The 21,362-nt window shown below is 45.3% G+C and overlaps 1 protein-coding gene across 1 annotated transcript in view; it reads left to right on the top strand.

Annotated features, from left to right (window-relative positions):
• Positions 1 to 665: 665 nt before the first annotated feature.
• LOC135543383 (probable cationic amino acid transporter) overlaps positions 666 to 21,362 on the top strand; it is a 27,310-nt gene continuing 6,613 nt past the window's right edge. The window contains exons 1-6 of the mRNA XM_064970593.1: positions 666 to 989; positions 7,405 to 7,764; positions 7,898 to 8,083; positions 8,206 to 8,442; positions 16,093 to 16,310; positions 16,566 to 16,712. Of these exons, the coding sequence (XP_064826665.1) occupies positions 7,650 to 7,764; positions 7,898 to 8,083; positions 8,206 to 8,442; positions 16,093 to 16,310; positions 16,566 to 16,712 (903 nt within the window). The 5' untranslated portion in view covers positions 666 to 989; positions 7,405 to 7,649. The remainder of the gene's footprint in view (positions 990 to 7,404; positions 7,765 to 7,897; positions 8,084 to 8,205; positions 8,443 to 16,092; positions 16,311 to 16,565; positions 16,713 to 21,362) is intronic.

The following is a 21,362-nucleotide window of genomic DNA, read 5'->3' as shown; positions in this document are numbered from 1 at the left end:
TCCTGGGAGCTAACACAAGTGTTGAGGCATTTAATACAAGTGTAGTTCACTGAAACCCCTCCACTACAATGGCAGACAGTAGAGATTGTGAATATTTAATATTCCCACATGTTATCTGACCAAGACAGAGGAGATGAGATTCTAATGGAAGTGAGTTGTGATAGGGAGTGAATCTGCTCTGTGTGTGTGAATGGAATTATTGGAACCGTATCAAACACATCAAACCTATGAAAACTACATGTTTAACTCCGTTCCATTAATTCTATTCCAGCTATTACAATGAGCCCGTCCTCTATAGCTCCTCCCACCAGCCTCCGCTGATCGATATAGGAGGACGGGCTCATTGTAATAGCTGGAATTGAATTAACTGGAATTGAATCTATCTACCTTGCAAGCTATTTCGACTACTTAAAGTCAGCTAAACAGGAGCAAAAGGAAGATGGCCCACAGATTAGGGTTATTAAAATAGGCTAGTTTACAGCATAGCAGGCTACATAGGCCTAAAATAGGATCATATCAATTTGGTTACCGGTATCTCAGGTATCCTAAACAAGAGCTCTTAGAAATGATATAGCTAGCCTATGCCTCTCTCTGTTTATAGGCTATTGAACAGGACGAGCGGAGGAACCGGGACGCGCTTCAGAGTACGAAAGTGATGTCACAAAGTGCCATTCGGCTGTGGGAGGGGGAGGGGGTATATAACTAAATAATAGATTACTGGTCACATGGTGTAAGCAGGCTTCTGAATGATTTAAAAGGCTCTCGCCTCCCACCGCCTCCTGGTGATGCGCGAGATGCTACTGCTGCTGAAGAGAGAGAAGGAGAAGAGAGAGAGGGAAGAGAAAGAGAGAGGAGAGAGAGGCAGAGAGAGAGAGAAAGGGGCGAGCGAGAGAGAAGAGAGAGAGACTGCAACAGCAGCTGACATGGAGCTCGAGCCTTTCCGGGGGACGGCGAGCATCCTCTAATCTGCCAGGGTCACGGTAGAATAAGTAAGTGAATTTGTTTCTCATCTTTTCTCTCCATCTCTGTCCCACTCTCACTCTCCCTGTCTGTGTCGTCATGGTTTATGTGTGTGTGAAAATGGCGTATTTGACCCGAGGTATGTATGTGTGTCCTGCAGTTGATCGCGCAGTTGTTTGATGATAAAATGTTTCATTCTTGAGTCACACCTGCTCGGTGTGCGTGTGCATGTGTATGTGTTGGGGGTGGGAGCTTGCATCCCGGTTGTAGCTGCAGTAGACACCAGGAGAGAGAGAGGAGAGGAAGATACGATTTGGTTATTACATAAACCCGGCATAAAGGTATTTGTTTATCAACAGCTAGAGTAAATGTTGAAATCTGCCTGATATCATCACGTAGTAGGCTACATCTCATCTGATCGCTATTTTATCATAGAAGGACCTTTAGATATATATAAGGCTACCCTCTGCTGTGTGTGTGTGTGTGTGTGTGTGTGTGTGTGTGTGTGTGTGTGTGTGTGTGTGTGTGTGTGTGTGTGTGTGTGTGTGTGTGTGTGTGTGTGTGTGTGTGTGTGTGTGTGTGTGTGTGTGTGTGTGTGTGTGTGTCTGTGTCTGTGTGTGAAAGAGAGAGACCTTATGAAAGAGATGCTTATCATCCGTTTTAGTTTTATAGCATCATGTCTGCGTGGGTAGGGTGCACGCCCATGTGCACGCCTATCCTCTGCAAGAATCAGGCTGTCTTTTTGTATAGATGATAGCATGCGTGTAGGAGGGATATCAGAACTTGTGTTGTTGGGGAAACTCTTGGGAGCAGATTTGTTGGGGGGTACAGGATAGGGTAGGGTAAGGTTGGATAAGGTACGGATAGGGTCGGATAGGGTAAGGGTAGGATAGGGTAGGGTAAGGATAGCGTAGGATAGAGTAGGGTAAGGATAGGGTAAGGTTGGATAGGTAAGGATAGGATAGGGTAGGATAGGGTAGGGTTGGATAATGTAAGGATAGTATAGGGAAGGATAGGGTAGGAAAGGGTAGGGAAGGATAGGGTAGGAAAGGGTAGGGAAGGATAGGGTAGGATAGGGTAGGGAAGAATAGGGTAGGATAGGGTAGGGTGAGGATAGGGTAGGGTGAGGATAGGGTAGGATAGGGTAGGGTGAGGATAGGATAGGGTAGGGTTGGATAAGGTAAGGATAGGATGGGGAAGGATAGGGTAAGGATAGGGTAGGATAGGATAGGGTAGGATAGGATAGGGTAGGGTTGGATAAGGTAAGGATAGGGTAGGGTGGATAGGGTAGGGTGAGGATAGGGTAGGGTTGGATAAGGTAAGGATAGGATGGGGAAGGATAGGGGAAGGATAGGGTAGGATAGGATAGGGTAGGATAGGGTAGGGTTGGATAAGGTAAGGATAGGGTAGGGAAGGATAGGGTAGGATAGGGTAGGGTGAGGATAGGGTAGGGTTGGATAAGTTAAGGATAGGATGGGGAAGGATAGGGTAAGGATAGGATAGGATAGGGTAGGATAGGGTAGGGTTGGATAATGTAAGGATAGTATAGGGAAGGATAGGGTAGGAAAGGGTAGGGAAGGATAGGGTAGGAAAGGGTAGGGTAGGATAGGGTAGGGAAGAATAGGGTAGGATAGGGTAGGGTGAGGATAGGGTAGGATAGGGTAGGGTGAGGATAGGGTAGGGTTGGATAAGGTAAGAATAGGATGGGGAAGGATAGGGTAAGGATAGGGTAGAATAGGATAGGGTAGGATAGGGTAGGGTTGGATAAGGTAAGGATAGGGTAGGGAAGGATAGGGTAGGGTGAGGATAGGGTAGGGTTGGATAAGGTAAGGATAGGATGGGGAAGGATAGGGTAAGGATAGGGTAGGATAGGATAGGGTAGGATAGGGTTGGATAAGGTAAGGATAGGATGGGGAAGGATAGGGTAAGGATATGGTAGGATATGATAGGATAGGATAGGGTAGGACATGGTAGGGTTGGATAAGGTAAGGATATGATAGGGAAGGATAGGGTAAGGATAGGGTAGGATAGGGTAGGGTTGGATAAGGTAAGGATAGGGTAAGGATAGGGTAGGATATGATGGGGTAAGGATAAGGTAGGATCGGGTAAGGATAGGGTAGGATAGGGTAAGGTTGGATAAGGTAAGGATAGGGTAGGATAGGGTAGGGTTGGATAATGTAAGGATAGGATAGGGAAGGATAGGGTAGGAAAGGGTAGGGAAGGATAGGGTAGGAAAGGGTAGGGAAGGATAGGGTAGGATAGGGTAGGGAAGGATAGGGTAGGATAGGGTAGGGTGAGGATAGGGTAGGGTGAGGATAGGGTAGGGAAGGATAGGGTAGGGTGAGGATAGGGTAGGGTTGGATAAGGTAAGGATAGGATGGGGAAGGATAGGGTAGGGTTGGATAAGGTAAGGATAGGATGGGGAAGGATAGGGTAAGGATAGGGTAGGATAGGATAGGGTAGGGTTGGATAAGGTAAGGATAGGGTAGGGAAGGATAGGGTAGGATAGGGTAGGGAAGGATAGGGTAGGATAGGGTGGGGTGAGGATAGGGTAGGGTTGGATAAGTTAAGGATAGGATGGGGAAGGATATTGTAAGGATAGGGTAGAATAGGATAGGATAGGTTAGGATAGGGTAGGGTTGGATAAGGTAAGGATAGGATAGGGAAGGATAGGGTAAGGATAGGGTAGGATAGGGTAGGGTTGGATAAGGTAAGGATAGGGTAAGGATAGGGTAGGATATGATGGGGTAAGGATAAGGTAGGATAGGGTAAGGATAGGGTAGGGTTGGATAAGGTAAGGATAGGGTAGGATAGGGTAGGGTTGGATAAGGTAAGGATAGGGTAGGATATGATGGGGTAAGGATAAGGTAGGATGGGGTAAGGATAGGGTAGGATAGGGTAGGGTTGGATAAGGTAAGGATTGGATAAGGATAGGGTAGAGTAGGGTAGGGTTGGATAAGGTAAGGGTAGGGTAAGGGTAGGGTAGGGATAGGATAGGGTATGGTAGGGTTGGATAAGGTAAGGATAGGGTAGGATAGGGTAAGGCTAGGATAAGGTAGGATAGGGTAGGGTTGTATAAGGTAAGGATAGGGTAGGATAGGGTAAGTATAAGGTAGTTACTGTATATTATTGTGTTATAACTTTCCATCCTCTCTGGGTTTGAGAATAAAACAGATAGTAGAGAGAGAGAGGGATCAAAGGGAGCTCTGTAACTGCAGTATTGTCATCAGAGCCTTCACACACATTCCTCTCTTTGTCTGAGAAGCCAAAAGCTGGAAACATTGATTTCAATTATTTAGCACACACTGAGTTGTTGAGACAGGTCTGTGTGTCAGAAAGCCTGGAGCCTGAGAACAAGCTCATCTCTATTTACATGTAATGAGAGTTCTCTTTCTCTCTCTCTCTCCATCACCCATTCTTCCGCATGTTCCTTTTCTTCCTCGACCACTCTTCCTCATCCATTCTCCCCTCTCTGCTCTCTCACTTCTTTACATCTCCCTCTGTCCCTCTCTCCCTTTCTCTCTCCTTCCATCTGTGTGGTGCTGGCCGTGGTGCTGAAAGCAGCAGTCATTAACAGGACTGGGTGGTTCAAGTCCTGAATGCTGATTGGTTGACAGCTGTGGTATATCAGACCGTATACCATGTGTATGACAAGACATTTATTTTTACTGCTCTAATTACATTGGTGACCAGTTTATAATTGCAATAAGGCACCTCGGGGTTTGTGGTATATGGCCAATATACCACGGCTAAGGGCTGTATCCAGACACTCTGAGTTGCGTTGTGCTTAAGAACAGCACTTTGTCGTGGTGTACTGGCCATATACCCCATCCCCTCGGGCCTTATTGCTAAAATATGGTGTTGATGAAGTCTTGATAATAGACATGTCTGTTATGTTGTATTAGTTTGGCTACATTCCCGGCATGCCAAGGAAGATCCCAAGATGAGTTTAACCCTGATGGGGATACCAGTTCAATAATTCCCCTCCTGTCATGGCTAGATGGGGAGTAACATTGACTGCTCCCTATAAGCTTGTTTGTACAGGATTTAGATCAATCATTCTGTCAACAGGTGTGTGTTTGTATGTGTGTGTAATGCGTAATGATGAAACATCACTGAGCCACAGGTTGCAGCTGTGTGTGTGTGTGTATGTGGGTTTGTGTGTTTGTGTGTGTTTGTGTCCCCTTATACTGTCTAAATGTTTGTTTGCGCAAAGTGCCCTTTTCTTGATTGCTTGATAGATTGTTGTGTGTGTGTGTGTGTGTTTATAGATGATCTCATAAACCTTGTTCTATTGCATGTGTGACTCATCCTCTCACAAAAACACACACAACCTGATTTGGTTTGTGAATGTCAGATAGCCTCACTGACGTCACAGAGCCTGTCTGTGCATAAAAGCTAGTACAATCACCTCCACACACACACACACACGCGCGCGCACACGCACACGCCCACAAACGCACACGCCCACGTCATCAGCAGCACACCCCCTACCAGACTACAGGCCACGTAGATATATAGAAAGATAGAGAGCGAGAGGAAGGGGGAATAAACTCTGGGCCCTAGTGAAGTGTACAGGGTATTGGTGTGGTTACTAATCCTTTTAGATATGTGTCACAGTTTGGCACTGGAGAGAGAAAGAGAGAGAGAGACTGAAAGAAAGGAAGAGAGAGAGAACCTTTCTCCTGAGTCAGGTCCTATACTCAATGATGACATACCCGCTCTCTGACTCTGATCTACTCAGACGTCCAGTGGTTGCCATATCAGAACATTGCCGGTTGCCAGATTGGACTGAATCGGTTGCCAGATTGGACTGAATGAGGCTCTTATCTTTATTAAGGTACTGAGTTCCAGAAGCTGAATCAGGATGTACGTTCTGTCAATCAGACAGAATGTTGGCTGGAACACACAGCTAACCACTCTCTTACAACAATGAATCATGCCCATTGATTGGCTGATTGAATAACAATAATTTATTATTATGGTGGATGACTAGGAAACCAGATGACAGACAGATGGATGGACAGGCATGCCAACAGGCAGACGGACGGACAGACAGACCGATCGAAAGACAGAGGACGGCTGGACATTGTAATGGGCTGTTTACACCTGTTCTTCTAGTTAGGGAGGACAGATCCTATTGCATTGTGTTTGAGATCAATACTGTGTCTGATGGGAACAGATGTTTTATCAGTCTGCTGCTCATCCCTCCATCATCATCCCTCCTCTCTTATCCTTTATGTTCTATTATCCACACTCTGCAGGGACAATAGGTGCCATGCCTAACTCTCTCCTGTATTGTGCCTTGTTTGGTGGTTAAACTGAAACGCTCACAAACACACACACACACACACACACACACACACACACACACACACACACACACACACACACACACACACACACACACCACTGTGGTTAAACAGCTGGGTAATTGCAGGCCTCGTTTAAGTGGTTGATGGCTGAGAGGCGTGTGTGTGTAGTGTGTGTGTGTTCGATGATTGAGTAGTGCTCGATGATTGAGAGGTGCGTTGGCCCACTCTACATAAATGACTTCTCTTCCTGAGTGCAGACAGAGAGGGAATAATAGAGAAATAAACAGAGAAAGAGAAAGCTCATTGAAAGATGGAAAGAGGTTGTCAGTAATAGCAGTCATCAGAGCAGGTTATTTTCCTACCCGGGACGCACATACTGACTGTGTATTAACTCCTGTTCACCAAGTTTTACTCAATCATCTTCTATGAGTGCAGTCGTTGACTGACTGGGTGGAGGACAAGGGGATTGGTTGATCGAAGGTTGAATCCGTGACTGTGTCTCAAATAGAGCCCTGTTCCCTCTATAGGGCTCTACTTTTGACCAGTACTCTGGACTAAGTGCACTATGTCGGGAATAGGGTGCCATTTGGGACGTACCAACCTGTAATTATTTGTCTATGGCTGTAATTATATTGTGTGTGCTTGTGTGGGTCTGTAACAGAACAATGTGTTCTGTCAGATTGGGGGGAGTGGAGGAGTTGAGTCCTTACAGTCCATCAGCTCTGAGTTCATCTCAGGTCAGATCTAATCAGGAAGTGATGATGACTCAGGAAGTTACAGCACAACACAGTCATCTGGAACACATGCAAGCACACACACACACACACACATACAGACGGATATGAACTGTCCTCTATGGCGTGGTGTTATGAGATGGTTGCTATAACAACAGGTCTACAAGGACCAGCTGATAATTAGTTCTCTGTGTTCAGGTATAAACTCATTCTGGAACACACACCTCGCTGTGTGTATGTGGGTGTGTGTTTACAGTAAAGGATGGATAACCAGCCATATCTTCCCCAATGTGACTGTAACTGTCAAACAGCTGTGGACAAGACACAGACATGGTGTCATATGCTATCAGCAGTATTATACTGTATGTGTAAAAACATGGGATTTTCTGTTACAGATTGACACCTGAGACAACAGAGAACACTTCTATATCACCATGAAGCACTGCTGACACCCCCCCTCACCTGACTACCAGAGAAAAGACACTTTCTTCCTCCCATCCTCTCTCCCACTCAGCCCGTCTTCACAAGGATACACGTTATATACGAGAGTGGGAAAGGTGAACGCCGGAGGATAAAATAGAAAAAAAGCTAAAGCCCTCTCTTGACCCTTGACCTCTAACCACTGACCTGTGACCTCAGTATGTCAGGTCTGCGTGGTAAGCTGCAGCGTGTCCAGTGGTGGGCAGGATGGCACTCCTTCACCTCCAGAGTCCTGAGGACCAAACCGGTAGAGAGCATGTTGGACTCTGGGACTGGTAGGTGTTTACAGGGGGGCCTCTAGGAGTGTGAAGGAAGGTGGGAATGTGTGTGTGTGGATATATGTGTGTGGGTGTGTGGGTTATATTAACGTGTGTGTTTGTATGCTAATGTAAGTGTGTGTGTGTACAGGTGGTACCAGCAGCCATGGCACCAAATTAGCGAGGGTGTTGTCCACGGTAGACCTGGTGTCACTAGGGGTGGGCAGCTGCGTTGGCACGGGGATGTACGTGGTCTCTGGGCTGGTTGCTAAGGAGATGGCCGGACCTGGCGTCATCGTCTCCTTCATCATCGCTGCTGTCGCCTCTATACTGTCAGGTAATGACACACACACACACACACACACACACACACACACACACACACACACACACACACACACACACACACACACACACACACACACGCAGCTACGTGATATTTGTGTGTCTCCCCTTCAGGAGTGTGTTATGCTGAATTTGGGGTTCGCGTTCCCAAGACAACAGGCTCAGCCTACACCTACAGCTATGTGACAGTGGGGGAGTGTGTGGCCTTTTTCATTGGCTGGAACCTGATCCTGGAGTACCTGATTGGTACAGCCGCGGGGGCGTCGGCTCTCAGCAGCATGGCGGACTCACTAGCCAATAAAAGCATCTCTACGTTTATGACTACACACATCGGAACACTCAACGGCCTGGGTGAGTCTGGAGGGGGGAGGAGAGGGGAGGGAGGGGGTGGAGAAGGGAGGAGGGTGTGTGCTGTATATCTGTGTGGGTGTGTGTGGTGTTTCCAGTGACATAATCTTCCCTGAGACCTGGGCTGTGTCCAGCGTAGAAATGTAGTGCGTTGAACAACTATGCCTTTCTGACAGTTAGAGTAATAATACAAGTCAGTAGGGTTCAGCTTCCTGAATGTGAGCCTGACGTCTAGAGTGGCTAGCCATATAGGAACAGACAGTGAAAGCTCATTCCTTAACATAACAGATGATCACTACTTTTTATGTTTGTGGATTGTAGCGAGGGTTATGCTACAGTGTTGTGACAGTTGTGTGACAGCCTCGGAACTGTGAAAACAGACAGAGGGAGACAAAATCTCTCTGACAGGAAAAGGAAATGGTAACTTTCCAACCGCTGGCCATCTAGCCTGCCATCCATTCCCTCTGCTCACACACACACACACACACACACACACACACACACACACACACACACACACACACACACACACACACACACACACACACACACACACACACACACACACACACACACACACACACACACACACACACACACACACACACACACACACACACTGTTGGCACGGTGCATGACTGTTGACAGTGTGTGTTCATGTGTGTTCTGCTGGTTCCGTTTTTGGTAATGGTGGGGCCCAGGTATCTAATGTAAGCTCTGTTACAGTAAACTATTATATAAGCCCTCGTGTGAACCATTTCAACTTTGAGCCTGTTTCTTATGCTGTTTCTTATTTCTTATGAGGTCTAAAGGCAATAGACACTAAAAAGTCTGCAGGTCCAGACAACCTGGGCCCCTACCTCTTAAAGATAGCAGCTGGTATTATTACTGAACCTGTGGCTCACATTTTCAACTTGAGTCTCTTGATCAATTCCATACCCAGCATTTGGAAATCAGCTTATGTCCTCCCACTGCTAAAGGGTGGAGATCCCTCAGATCGAATAACTATGGTCCTGTCTCCCAACTCCCTATCCTGGCCAAAGTCTATGAATCCCTAGTGAACTCACAGTTGAAAAATGTCCTAATTGAAAAGAACATACTGAGTGGGGTTAGGACTGTGGCGTTCACGTTATTTGGTCAGCCGGTGATTGTCAAGCAAATAACTGTCGGTCTCACGGTAATTGACCATTAATTAACATGAACACATTTAGCATCTCCTGGCTTCCATACATTTTTAAAAGTCTATTAAATCCATGTAATACAGCCTACATTTTCCACCATAATTTGTAAATAAATTCATAAAAAATTCCTACAATGTGATTTTCTGGATTTTTTTTCTAATTTTGTCTGTCATAGTTGAAGTGTACCTATGATGAAAATTACAGGCCTCTCTCGTCATTTTAAGTGGGAGAACTTGCACAATTGGTGGCTGACTAAATACTTTTTTTGCCCCACTGTATGTCAGTTAGGCTCTATACCCCTTGTAAAGCGGATTAATGTGCTTCATTTTAAAAAGTTATTTGGCCACTTTAGTTGTGATACAAACCTTACTAAAACATATAGGCTTATGGGCTTTGCGACGATTTGAACAAGTCACAAAAAAGGTATTGTTTATTATACTGGGCATCATCCACAAGTGATAATACAGTTGAAGTTGGAAGTTTACATACTCTTAGGTTGGAGTCATTAAAACTCCTTTTTCAACCACTCCACAAATTTCTTGTAAACAAACTATAGTTTTGGCAAGTTGGTTAGGACGTCTACTTTGTGCATGACACAAGAAATTCTTCCATCAATTGATTATAGACAGAATATTTTACTTAAAATTCACTGTATCACAATACCAGTGGGTCAGAAGTTCACATACACTAAGTTGACTGTGCCTTTAAACAATTCCAGAAAATGATGTCATTGCTTTAGAAGCTTCCGATAGGCTACTTGACAACATTTGAGTCAATTGGTGTCACGCCTTGGTCTTAGTATTTTGTGTTTTCGTTAATTAGTTGGTCAGGCCAGGGTGTGACATGGGTTTATGTTGTTGTATTTCATAGTGGGGTTTTTTAGTTATTTTGGTCCGACTCTCTTTCGACAAACGAAGAACGCCGTTACAGAATCACCCACCACACACGGACCGAGCAGCGTGTTAACAGGCAGCTGGAGCAGCGAAAGGAGGACGTTATGGACAGCAGAGGATTGGAGTATGCGACGTGGGAAGAAATAGACAGGTGGGCGGCCGACCCAGAGAGAGTGCCGGAGCCCGCCTGGGATTCGCTGGAGCAGTGCGAAGAGGGCTATAGGAGAATGGAGTCGAAAAGAAAGACACGGCGGCGCAGAGCGAAACCCGAAAATCAGCCCCAAAAATTTCTTGGGGGGGGGGGGCTCAGAGGGAGAGTGGCTGAGTCAGGAGACAGACCTGAGCCAACTCTCCCTGTTTATTGTGAGGAGCCAAGGAGGAGACCAGAACCGGTGTTGGAGGTGAGCGAAACAGAGACTGTGAAGGAGTTAATGGGGAAATTGGTGGAGCAGAGTAATGAGGGAGTTGCTAGTTTGGTGCTCTAGGTACAATATTCGTCCGAGGGAGCGTGTCGGGGATTTAATGGCACCTGGGTCAGCGCTCCATACTAGTCCTGAGGTGCGTGTTAGTCGGCTGGTGAAAAATGTGCCAGCCTCACGCACTAGGCCTCCTGTGTACCTACCTAGCCTTGCACGTCCTGTGCCAGTCCTGCTCTCAGGCTCTCCAGTACACCTTCACGGTCCAGTCCATCCTGTGCCACCTTCACACACCAGTCCTCCGATGGCAGCTCCCCGCACCAGGCTTCCTGTGCGTGTCCTCGATCCAGTACCACCAGTTCCAGTACCACGCACCAGGCCTTCAGTGAGCCTCGCCTGTTCAGCGCAGCCAGCGCTTTCTCCCTCTCCTGCGCTGTCGGAGTCTCCCGCCTGTTCAGCGCTATCAGAGCCTTTCTCCTCTCCAGCGCTGCCGGAGCCTCCTGCCTGTTCGGAGCAGCCTGAGCTGCCAGTCTGCATGGAGCTGCCAGTCTGCAAGGAGCTGCCAGTCTGCAGGGAGCTGCCAGTCTGCAAGGAGCTGCCAGTCTGCATGGAGCGGCCAGAGCTGCCAGTCTGCATGGAGCTGCTAGAGCTGCCAGTCTGCATGGAGCTGCCAGTCTGCAAGGAGCTGCCAGTCTGCAAGGAGCTGCCAATCTGCAAGGAGTTGCCAGTCTGCATGGAGTTGCCAGTCTGCATGGAGCTGCCAGTCTGCAAGGAGCAGATCTGCTATTCAGCCAGACTCTTCCAGATCTGCCAGTCAGCCAGACTCTTCCAGATCTGCCAGTCAGCCAGACTCTTCCAGATCTGCCAGTCAACCAGACTCTTCCAGATCTGCTATTCAGCCAGACTCTTCCAGATCTGCCAGTCAGCCAGACTCTTCCAGATCTGCCAGTCAGCCAGACTCTTCCAGATCTGCCAGTCAGCCAGACTCTTCCAGATCTGCCAGTCAACCAGACTCTTCCAGATCTGCTATTCAGCCAGACTCTTCCAGATCTGCCAGTCAGCCAGACTCTTCCAGATCTGCCAGTCAGCCAGACTCTTCCAGATCTGCCAGTCAGCCAGACTCTTCCAGATCTGCCAGTCAACCAGACTCTTCCAGATCTGCCAGTCAGCCAGACTCTTCCAGATCTGCCAGTCAGCCAGACTCTTCCAGATCTGCCAGTCAGCCAGACTCTTCCAGATCTGCCAGTCAGCCAGACTCTTCCAGATCTGCCAGTCAGCCAGACTCTTCCAGATCTGCCAGTCAGCCAGACTCTTCCAGATCTGCCAGTCAACCAGACTCTTCCAGATCTGCCAGTCAACCAGACTCTTCCAGATCTGCCAGTCAACCAGACCCTTCCAGATCTGCCAGTCAGCCAGACTCTTCCAGATCTGCTAGTCAACCAGACTCTTCCAGATCCGCCAGTCAGCCAGGATCTGCCGGATTCAACTGCCTGGCTGGGCTTCATCTCAGTACTGGGCTTCCTCTCAGTACTGGGCTTCCTCTCAGTACTGGGCTGCCCCTCAGTCCCGAGCTGCCCCTCAGTCCCGAGCTGCCCCTCAGTCCCGAGCTGCCCCTCAGTCCCGAGCTGCCCCTCAGTCCCGAGTTTCCCCTCAGTCCCGAGCTGCCCGTCAGTCCCGAGTTTCCCCTCAGTCCCGAGCTGCCTCAGTCCCGAGCTGCCCCTCAGTCACGAGCTGCTCCTCAGTTCAGTGGGGTTCTGGGTGAGGACTATTCGGCCATGGTCGGCGGCGAGGGTGGATCATCCCAGGACGCGAAGGGGAGGAACTATGACATTTATGGAGTGGGGCCACGTCCCGAGCCGGAACCGCCACCATGGACAGACGCCCACCCGGACCCTCCCTATGGTTTTGAGGTGCGTCCGGGAGTCCGCACCTTAGGGGGGGGTTCTGTCACGCCTTGGTCTTAGTATTTTGTGTTTTCGTTAATTAGTTGGTCAGGCCAGGGTGTGACATGGGTTTATGTTGTTGTATTTCATAGTGGTTTTTTTTAGTTATTGGGATTGCGGCTGAGTAGGGGTGTTGCATAGGTTTGGCTGCCTGAGGCGGTTCTCAATCAGAGTCAGGTGATTCTCGTTGTCTCTGATTGGGAACCGTATTTAGGGATCCTGGGTTTCACTTTGTATTTCGTGGGTGATTGTTCCTGTCTCTGTGTTAGTATTCACCAGACAGGCTGTATAGGTTTTTTTACGTTCCGTTTGTTGTTTTTGTATGTATCAGTTATTTCATGTACCGCGTTTGTTCCATTAAAAAACATGAGTAACCAACACGCTGCATTTCGGTCCGACTCTCTTTCGACAAACGAAGAACGCCGTTACAATTGGAGGTGTACCTGTGGCTGTATTTCAAGCTCTACCTTCAAACTCAATGCCTCTTTACTTGGGAATGGGAAAATCATGGGGGAAAAATCATGGGAAAATCAAAAGAAATCAGCCAAGACCTCAGAAAACAATTGTAGACCTCCACAAGTCTGGTTCTTCCTTGGGAGGAATTTCCAAACGCCTGAAGGTACCACGTTCATCTGTACAAACAGTAGTATGCCAGTATAAACACCATGGGACCACGCAGCCGTCATACCGCTGTCTCCTAGAGATGAATGTACTTTGGTACGAAAAGTGCAAATCAATCCCAGAACAACAGCAAAAGGACCTTGTGAAGATGCTGGAGGAAACAGGTACAAAAGCATCTATATCCACAGTAAAACAAGTCCTATATCAACATAACCTGAAAGGCCGCTCAGCAAGAAAGAAGCCACATCTCCAAAACCGTCATTAAAAAGCCAGACTACTGTTTGCAACTGCACACGAGGACAAAGATTGTACTTTTTGGAGAAATGTCCTTTGGTCTGATGAAACAAAAATAGAATGATTTGGCCATAATGACCATCGTTATGTTTGGAGAAAAAAGGGGTAGGCTTGCAAGCCGAAGATCACCAACCCAACTGTGAAGCACGAGGGTGGCAGCATCATGTTGTAGAGGTGCTTTGCTGCAGGAGGGACTGGTGCACTTCACAAAATAGATGGCATCTTGAGGAATGAAATTATGTGGATATATGGAAGCAATATCTCAAGACATCAGTCAGGAAGTTATAGCTTGGTTGCAGATGGGTCTTCCAAATGGACAATGACCCCCAAGCATACTTCCAAAGTTGTGGCAAAATGGCTTAAGGACAACAAAGTCAAGGTATTGGAGTGGCCATCACAAAGCCCTGACCTCAATCCTATAGAACATTTCCTAAAGAAAATTTGTGGGCAGAACTAAAAAAGCGTGTGCGATCAGGGAGGCCTATAAACCTGACTCAGTTACACCAGCTCTGTCAGGAGGAATGGGCCAAAATTCACCCAACTTATTGTGGGAAGCTTGTGGAAGGCTACCTTAAACGTTTGACGCAAGTTAAACAATTTAAAGGCAATGCTACCAAATACTAATTGAGTGTATGTAAACTTCTGACCCACTGGGAATGTGATAAAAGAAATAAAAGCTGAAATAAATAATTCTCTCTACTATCATTCTGACATTTCACATTCTTAAAATAAAGTGGTGATCCTAACTGACCTAAAACAGGGAATTCTTACTAGGATTAAATGTCAGGATTAAATGTCAGAAAAACTGAGTTTAAATGTATTTGGCTAAGGTGTATGTTAACTTCCAACTTCAACTGTATATAATTCACAAGTGATAGGCTAATTTTGCCACCCATCAGACTATTCTTGATATAATTTTGTCTTTACATATACTAAATAATATATTTGTGACATTTTTAAAAATTTAGAATGGACCAATATCCTGCACCTGTATCGAAATAGGGTCAGCGGGGAAAACACATGTCATCTATGCACTTAAATAGCGAATGTAGGAGGCTTTTCCCCGTGGTTTATTTCATGCCAGTCAGGTGGGCTGTACTCCTGTTGTAAAGAGAAGCAATGTGCTTAATATTAGGAATGTTGAGAAAGAAATATAGGAGGCCATAGAAAGCTGATGGGATCCTCCTCTTTTTAATAGAAGCCATCCCTCTGTTTTCTCACGCAATTGCATAGCCTATAGAAATGTTGTGCAACATGACCTCTCATCAAGTGTTTGATTAGATTTTCGAATACATTTGCATTCATTTCAGAGTGATTAGAGGGACAATAGAGTGCTGAGTACTAGGCAGTTAGCAAGTTTGGTAGGCTACTGAAGAACAGCAGCAGCATCAGAGCTTGGAGAAGCCTAGTTAACGTGACTAAACAGTCAGGTGGACTTTAACTGCCTTCTTGACTCGTGACCGCCGGTGTGGCGGTAATACGGTCACCGTAACAGCCCTAAGAGGGGTTCAGTCTGGCTTTAGATTGGGGCACAGCACTACAACTGCAGCTATAGAAGTGGCAAATTACATCATAAATGCACTTGATAAAATGCAGCATTGTGCTGCTCTGTTTGTTGATATATCAAAGGCATTTAATTTAGTTGACCATAAATTGTTGCTAGATGGACTCAGTAACATTGGTCTCAGTGAAGGGGCAGTAAATTGGTTTAGGAACTATCTTTCTGGTAGAACACAATATGTATGTACTGACAATCACAAGTCTATCTTTCTTGAGATTGATATGTGTCCCAGGGTTCCAGTCTACAATCCATGCTTCATCTAGATATGTTCGTGCCACTAAATGAATTTACATTTTTTTATGGGAGACTCTGTTACAGAGGAGTGTAAATGCTTATTTTAAATCTGGATCATGTTGTTGTATTGTATTGTATTGTTGTATGTTTTAATTATGTATTGTATTGATTGTTGCTGCCTTCTTGGCCAGGTCTCACTTGAAAAAGATTCTCTGGGTCTGAATGGGCTTTTCCTGGTTAAATAAAGGTTAAATAAAAAATGTATGTTTACCTCCCGGTGTGGTGTGTATTTAACCCTCCCTCCCTCCCTCAACTACTTCTTCCCATCCCTCTCACCCTCGCTCTCTGCTCCCCCTCCCTCCCTCTCCCCATCCCTCTCTCCCTCGTTCTCCCCTCTGCTCCAACTCGCTCTCTCCCTCCCTCCTCCCCTCCCTCTCTCCCTTACTCTCCCCTCTGCTCCCCCTCACTCTTTCCTTCCCTCCCTCCTCCTCTCCCTCCACTCCCCTCTAGGTAAAGGAGAGCAGTCGTACCCAGACCTCCTGGCCCTGCTGATCGCAGTGATAGTGACAGTGATCGTGGCCCTGGGGGTGAAGAACTCAGTAGGGTTTAATAATGTGTTGAATGTGATCAACCTGATGGTGTGGGTCTTCATGATGGTGGCTGGACTCTTCTTCGTTAACGGACACAACTGGGACGATGGAAGGTTCTTACCCTTTGGGTGGTCAGGGGTGAGACACACAAACAGACGTGTGTACATATGCACACGCTATTACACACATACATTGGCAGATATGCAGATATGCAATGAATTGTGATATTCAACTCATTAGTCAACTTCTCCTAGTTTACTAGCCAGGTTTAGTAGCAACATTGCTAACTAGCGGCTAACTCGAGCTCAACTGTTGGTGGAATCATAATGCGACAAGTGATTGTGTTTTAACACAGCCTTTAACCACTGTCTCTCTTGTGTGTGTTTATACCAGGTGATGCAGGGAGCGGCAACATGTTTCTATGCCTTCATAGGGTTTGACATCATCGCTACAACAGGAGAGGAAGCCAAGAGCCCCAACACCTCTATACCCTATGCTATTACTGTTTCCCTCATCACTTGCCTTACTGCATACGTCTCTGTGAGTACACACGCACGTACGCACGCACACACACACACACACACACACACACACACACACACACACACACACACACACACACACACACACACACACACACACACACACACACACACACACACACATGCATACACACAGACACACACACCCACACACATGGACATACACAAACACACTAATACACGTCCATGCCCTATTCGGTGCAAATTACATCATTTGCCCTCATGAGTTTGTCAGAATGTATGATTTCTGGTTGGTTGGACTCTCTCTATGTATGTATGTGGTTTAAGATATAGACTATATCTATATACTCTGTGGTTTCAGATATAGACTGTCTATATACTCTATGGTTTCACATAAATACTGTCTATATACTCTATGGTTAAGATATAGACTCTATCTATATACTCTATGGTTTCAGATATAGACTGTCTATATACTCTATGGTTTCAGATATAGACTGTCTCTATACTCTATGGTTTCAGATATAGACTGTCTATATACTCTTTGGTTTCAGATAGAGACTATATACTCTATGGTTTCAGATATAGACTATCTATATATTCTATGTTTTCAGATATAGACTGTCTATATACTCTATGGTTTCAGATATAGACTGTCTATATTCTCTATGATTTCAGATATAGACTGTCTATATACTCTATAGTTTCAGATATAGATTATCTATATACTCTATGGTTTCAGATATAGACTGTCTATATGCTCTATAGTTTAAGATGTAGACTCAATCTATATACTCTATGGTTTCAGATATGGAATCTGTACTCTAATGTTTCAGATACAGACATGTTCTATATCTCTGGTTTAGGTTAGGTTGTTAATCTGTCAGTAATAGATGGCATTTTTATTTCTGTCTCTCTCTTACTCCATAATCTCTGTATCCTAATCTCTCTCTGATCTCTGATCTGTGACAGATGGTCGCATGACTTCACACGTCAGTTTACGTAGATCACAGAGGCGCAACCCCCCCCCACACACACACCTGCACACTTGAGTTTATCTTCATAACCCTGTCTCTCTCTCTCTGTCTCTCTCTGTCTTTCTCTCTGTCTCTCTCTGTCTCTCTCTCTTTCTCTCTCTCTCTTTCTATCGCTCTGTCTCTGTCTCTCTCTCTGTCTCTGTCTCTGCCTCTGTCTCTGTATCTCTCTCTCTCTCTCTCTCTCTCTCTGTCTCTATCTATGTCTGTCTCTATGTCTCTCTCTGTCTGTCTCTCTTTGTGTCTCTCTGTGTCTCTCTCTGTCTCTCTGTCTCTCTCTGTCTCTCTCTCTCTCTGTCTCTCTCTGTCTCTCTCTCTCTGTCTCTCTCTGTCTCTCTCTCTTTCTCTCTCTCTGTCTCTCTCTCTGTCTCTGTCTCTGTCTGTCTCTGTATCTCTCTCTCTCTCGCGCTCTCTCTCTGTCTCTATCTATCTCTGTCTCTATGTCCCTCTCTGTCTCTCTCTTTCTTTCTCTCTCTCTCTGTCTATCTCTCTGTCTCTGTCTCTCTCTCTGTCAATTCAATTCAATTCAAGGGGCTTTATTGGCATGGGTAACATGTGTTAACATTGCCAAAGCAAGTAAGGTAGATAATATATAAAGTGAAATAAACAATACAAATTAACAGTAGATATCACACATACAGAAATTTCAAATCAATAAAGACATTACAAATGTCATATTATATATATATACAGTGTTTTTACAATGTACAAATGGTAAAGGACACAAGATAAAATAAATAAGCATAGATATGGGTTGTATTTACAATGGTGAGTGTTCTTCACTGGTTGCCCTTTTCTCGTGGCAACAGGTCACAAATCTTGCTGCTCTGATGGCACACTGTGGAATTTCACCCAGTAGATATGGGAGTTTTTCAAAATTGGATTTGTTTTCGAATTCTTTGTGGATCTGTGTAATCTGAGGGAAATATGTCTCTCTAATATGGTCATACATTGGGCAGGAGGTTAGGAAGTGCAGCTCAGTTTCCACCTCATTTTGTGGGCAGTGAGCACATAGCCTGTCTTCTCTTGAGAGCCATGTCTGCCTACGGCGGCCTTTCTCAATAGCAAGGCTATGCTCGCTGAGTCTGTACATAGTCAAAGCTTTCCTTAATTTTGGGTCAGTCACAGTGGTCAGGTATTCTGCCGCTGTGTACTCTCTGTGTAGGGCCAAATAGCATTCTAGTTTGCTCTGTTTTTTTGTTAATTCTTTCCAATGTGTCAAGTAATTATCTTTTTGTTTTCTCATGATTTGGTTGGGTCTAATTGTGCTGCTGTCATGGGGCTCTGTAGGGTGTGTTTGTGAACAGAGCCCCAGGACCAGCTTGCTTAGGGGACTCTTCTCCAGGTTCATCTCTCTGTAGGTGATGGCTTTGTTGTGGAAGGTTTGGGAATCGCTTCTTTTTAGGTGGTTATTGAATTTAACAGCTCTTTTCTGGATTTTGATCATTAGTGGGTATCGGCCTAATTCTGCTCTGCATGCATTATTTGGTGTTCTACGTTGTACACGGAGGATATTTTTGCAGAATTCTTTGTGCAGAGTCTCAATTTGGTGTTTGTCCCATTTTGTGAAGTCTTGGTTGGTGAGCGGACCCCAGACCTCACAACCATAAAGGGCAATGGGCTCTATGACTGATTCAAGTATTTTTAGCCAAATCCTAATTGGTATGTTGAAATTTATGTTCCTTTTGATGGCATAGAATGCCCTTCTTGCCTTGTCTCTCAGACCGTTCACAGCTTTGTGGAAGTTACCTGTGGCGCTGATGTTTAGGCCAAGGTATGTATAGTTTTTTGTGTGCTCTAGGGCAACAATGTCTAGATGGAATGTGTATTTGTTGTCCTGGTGACTGGACCTTTTTTGGAACACCATTATTTTGGTCTTACTGAGATTTACTGTCAGGGCCCAGGTCTGACAGAATCTGTGCATAAGATCTAGGTACTGCTTTAGGCCCTCCTTGGTTGGTGACAGAAGCACCAGATCATCAGCAAACAGCAGACATTTGACTTCAGATTCTAGTAGGGTGAGGCCGGGTGCTGCAGACTTTTCTAGTGCCCGCGCCAGTTCGTTGATATATATGTTGAAGAGGGTGGGGCTTAAGCTGCATCCCTGTCTAACCCCACGACCCTGCGTGAAGAAATGTGTGTTTTTTGCCAATTTTAACCGCACACTTGTTGTTTGTGTACATGGATTTTATGATTTCGTATGTTTTACCCCCAACACCACTTTCCATCAGTTTGTATAGCAGACCCTCATGCCAAATTGAGTCGAAGGCTTTTTTGAAATCAACAAAGCATGAGAAGACTTTGCCTTTGTTTTGGTTTTGGTTGGTTTGGTTGTCAATTAGGGTGTGCAGGGTGAATACATGGTCTGTTGTACGGTAATTTGGTAAAAAGCCAATTTGACATTTGCTCAGTACATTGTTTTCATTGAGGAAGTGTACGAGTCTGCTGTTAATGATAATGTAGAGGATTTTCCCAAGGTTACTGTTGATGCATATTCCACGGTAGTTATTGGGGTCAAATTTGTCTCCATTTTTGTGGATTGGGGTGATCAGTCCTTGGTTCCAAATATTGGGGAAGATGCCAGAGCTAAGGATGATGTTAAAGAGTTTTAGTATAGCCAATTGGAATGTGTTGTCTGTATATTTGACCATTTCATTGAGGATACCATCAACAGCACAGGCCTTTTTGGGTTGGAGGGTTTTTATTTTGTCCTGTAACTCATTCAATGTAATTGGAGAATCCAGTGGGTTCTGGTAGTCTTTAATAGTTGATTCTAAGATCTGTATTTGATCATGTATATGTTTTTGCTCTTTATTCTTTGTTATAGAGCCAAAAAGATTGGAGAAGTGGTTTACCCATACATCTCCATTTTGGATAGATAATTCTTCGTGTTGTTGTTTGTTTAGTGTTTTCCAATCTTCCCAGAAGTGGTTAGACTCTATGGATTCTTCAATTACATTGAGCTGATTTCTGACATGCTGTTCCTTCTTTTTCCGTAGTGTATTTCTGTATTGTTTTAGTGATTCACCATAGTGAAGGCGTAGACTCAGGTTTTCCGGGTCTCTATGTTTTTGGTTGGACAGGTTTCTCAATTTCTTTCTTAGATTTTTGCATTCTTCATCAAACCATTTGTCATTGTTGTTAATTTTCTTCGGTTTTCTATTTGAGATTTTTAGATTTGATAGGGAAGCTGAGTGTAACGGCGTTCTTCTTTAGTTGAAAGAGAGTCGGACCGAAATGCAGCGTGTAAGTTACTCATGTTTAATAGTGAAGACAAACGAACGAACTATACATGAACAACTAATAAATACAAAACAACAAACAGAACGTGAAACCAATTACAGCCTGACTGGTGCAAACTACACAGAGACAGGAACAGTCACCCACGAAATGCAAAGCGAAACCAGGCTACCTAAATACGGTTCCCAATCAGAGACAACGAGAATCACATGACTCTGATTGAGAACCGCCTCAGGCAGCCAAACCTATTAAACACATACACCCCTAATCAGCTACAATCCCAACTACTACAAACCCCAATAAGAAAATACAATACAATAACCCATGTCACACCCTGGTCTGACTAACTAATAAACTAAAACACAAAATACTAAGACCAAGGCGTGACACTGAGAGGTCAAATATACTGTTAA

Source organism: Oncorhynchus masou, chromosome 7, assembly GCF_036934945.1.
Source record: "Oncorhynchus masou masou isolate Uvic2021 chromosome 7, UVic_Omas_1.1, whole genome shotgun sequence".
Classification (NCBI taxonomy): Eukaryota; Metazoa; Chordata; class Actinopteri; order Salmoniformes; family Salmonidae; genus Oncorhynchus; species Oncorhynchus masou.
The sequence above is the reverse complement of the archived record's forward strand: the minus strand, read 5'-3'. Positions and strand labels throughout refer to the sequence as shown.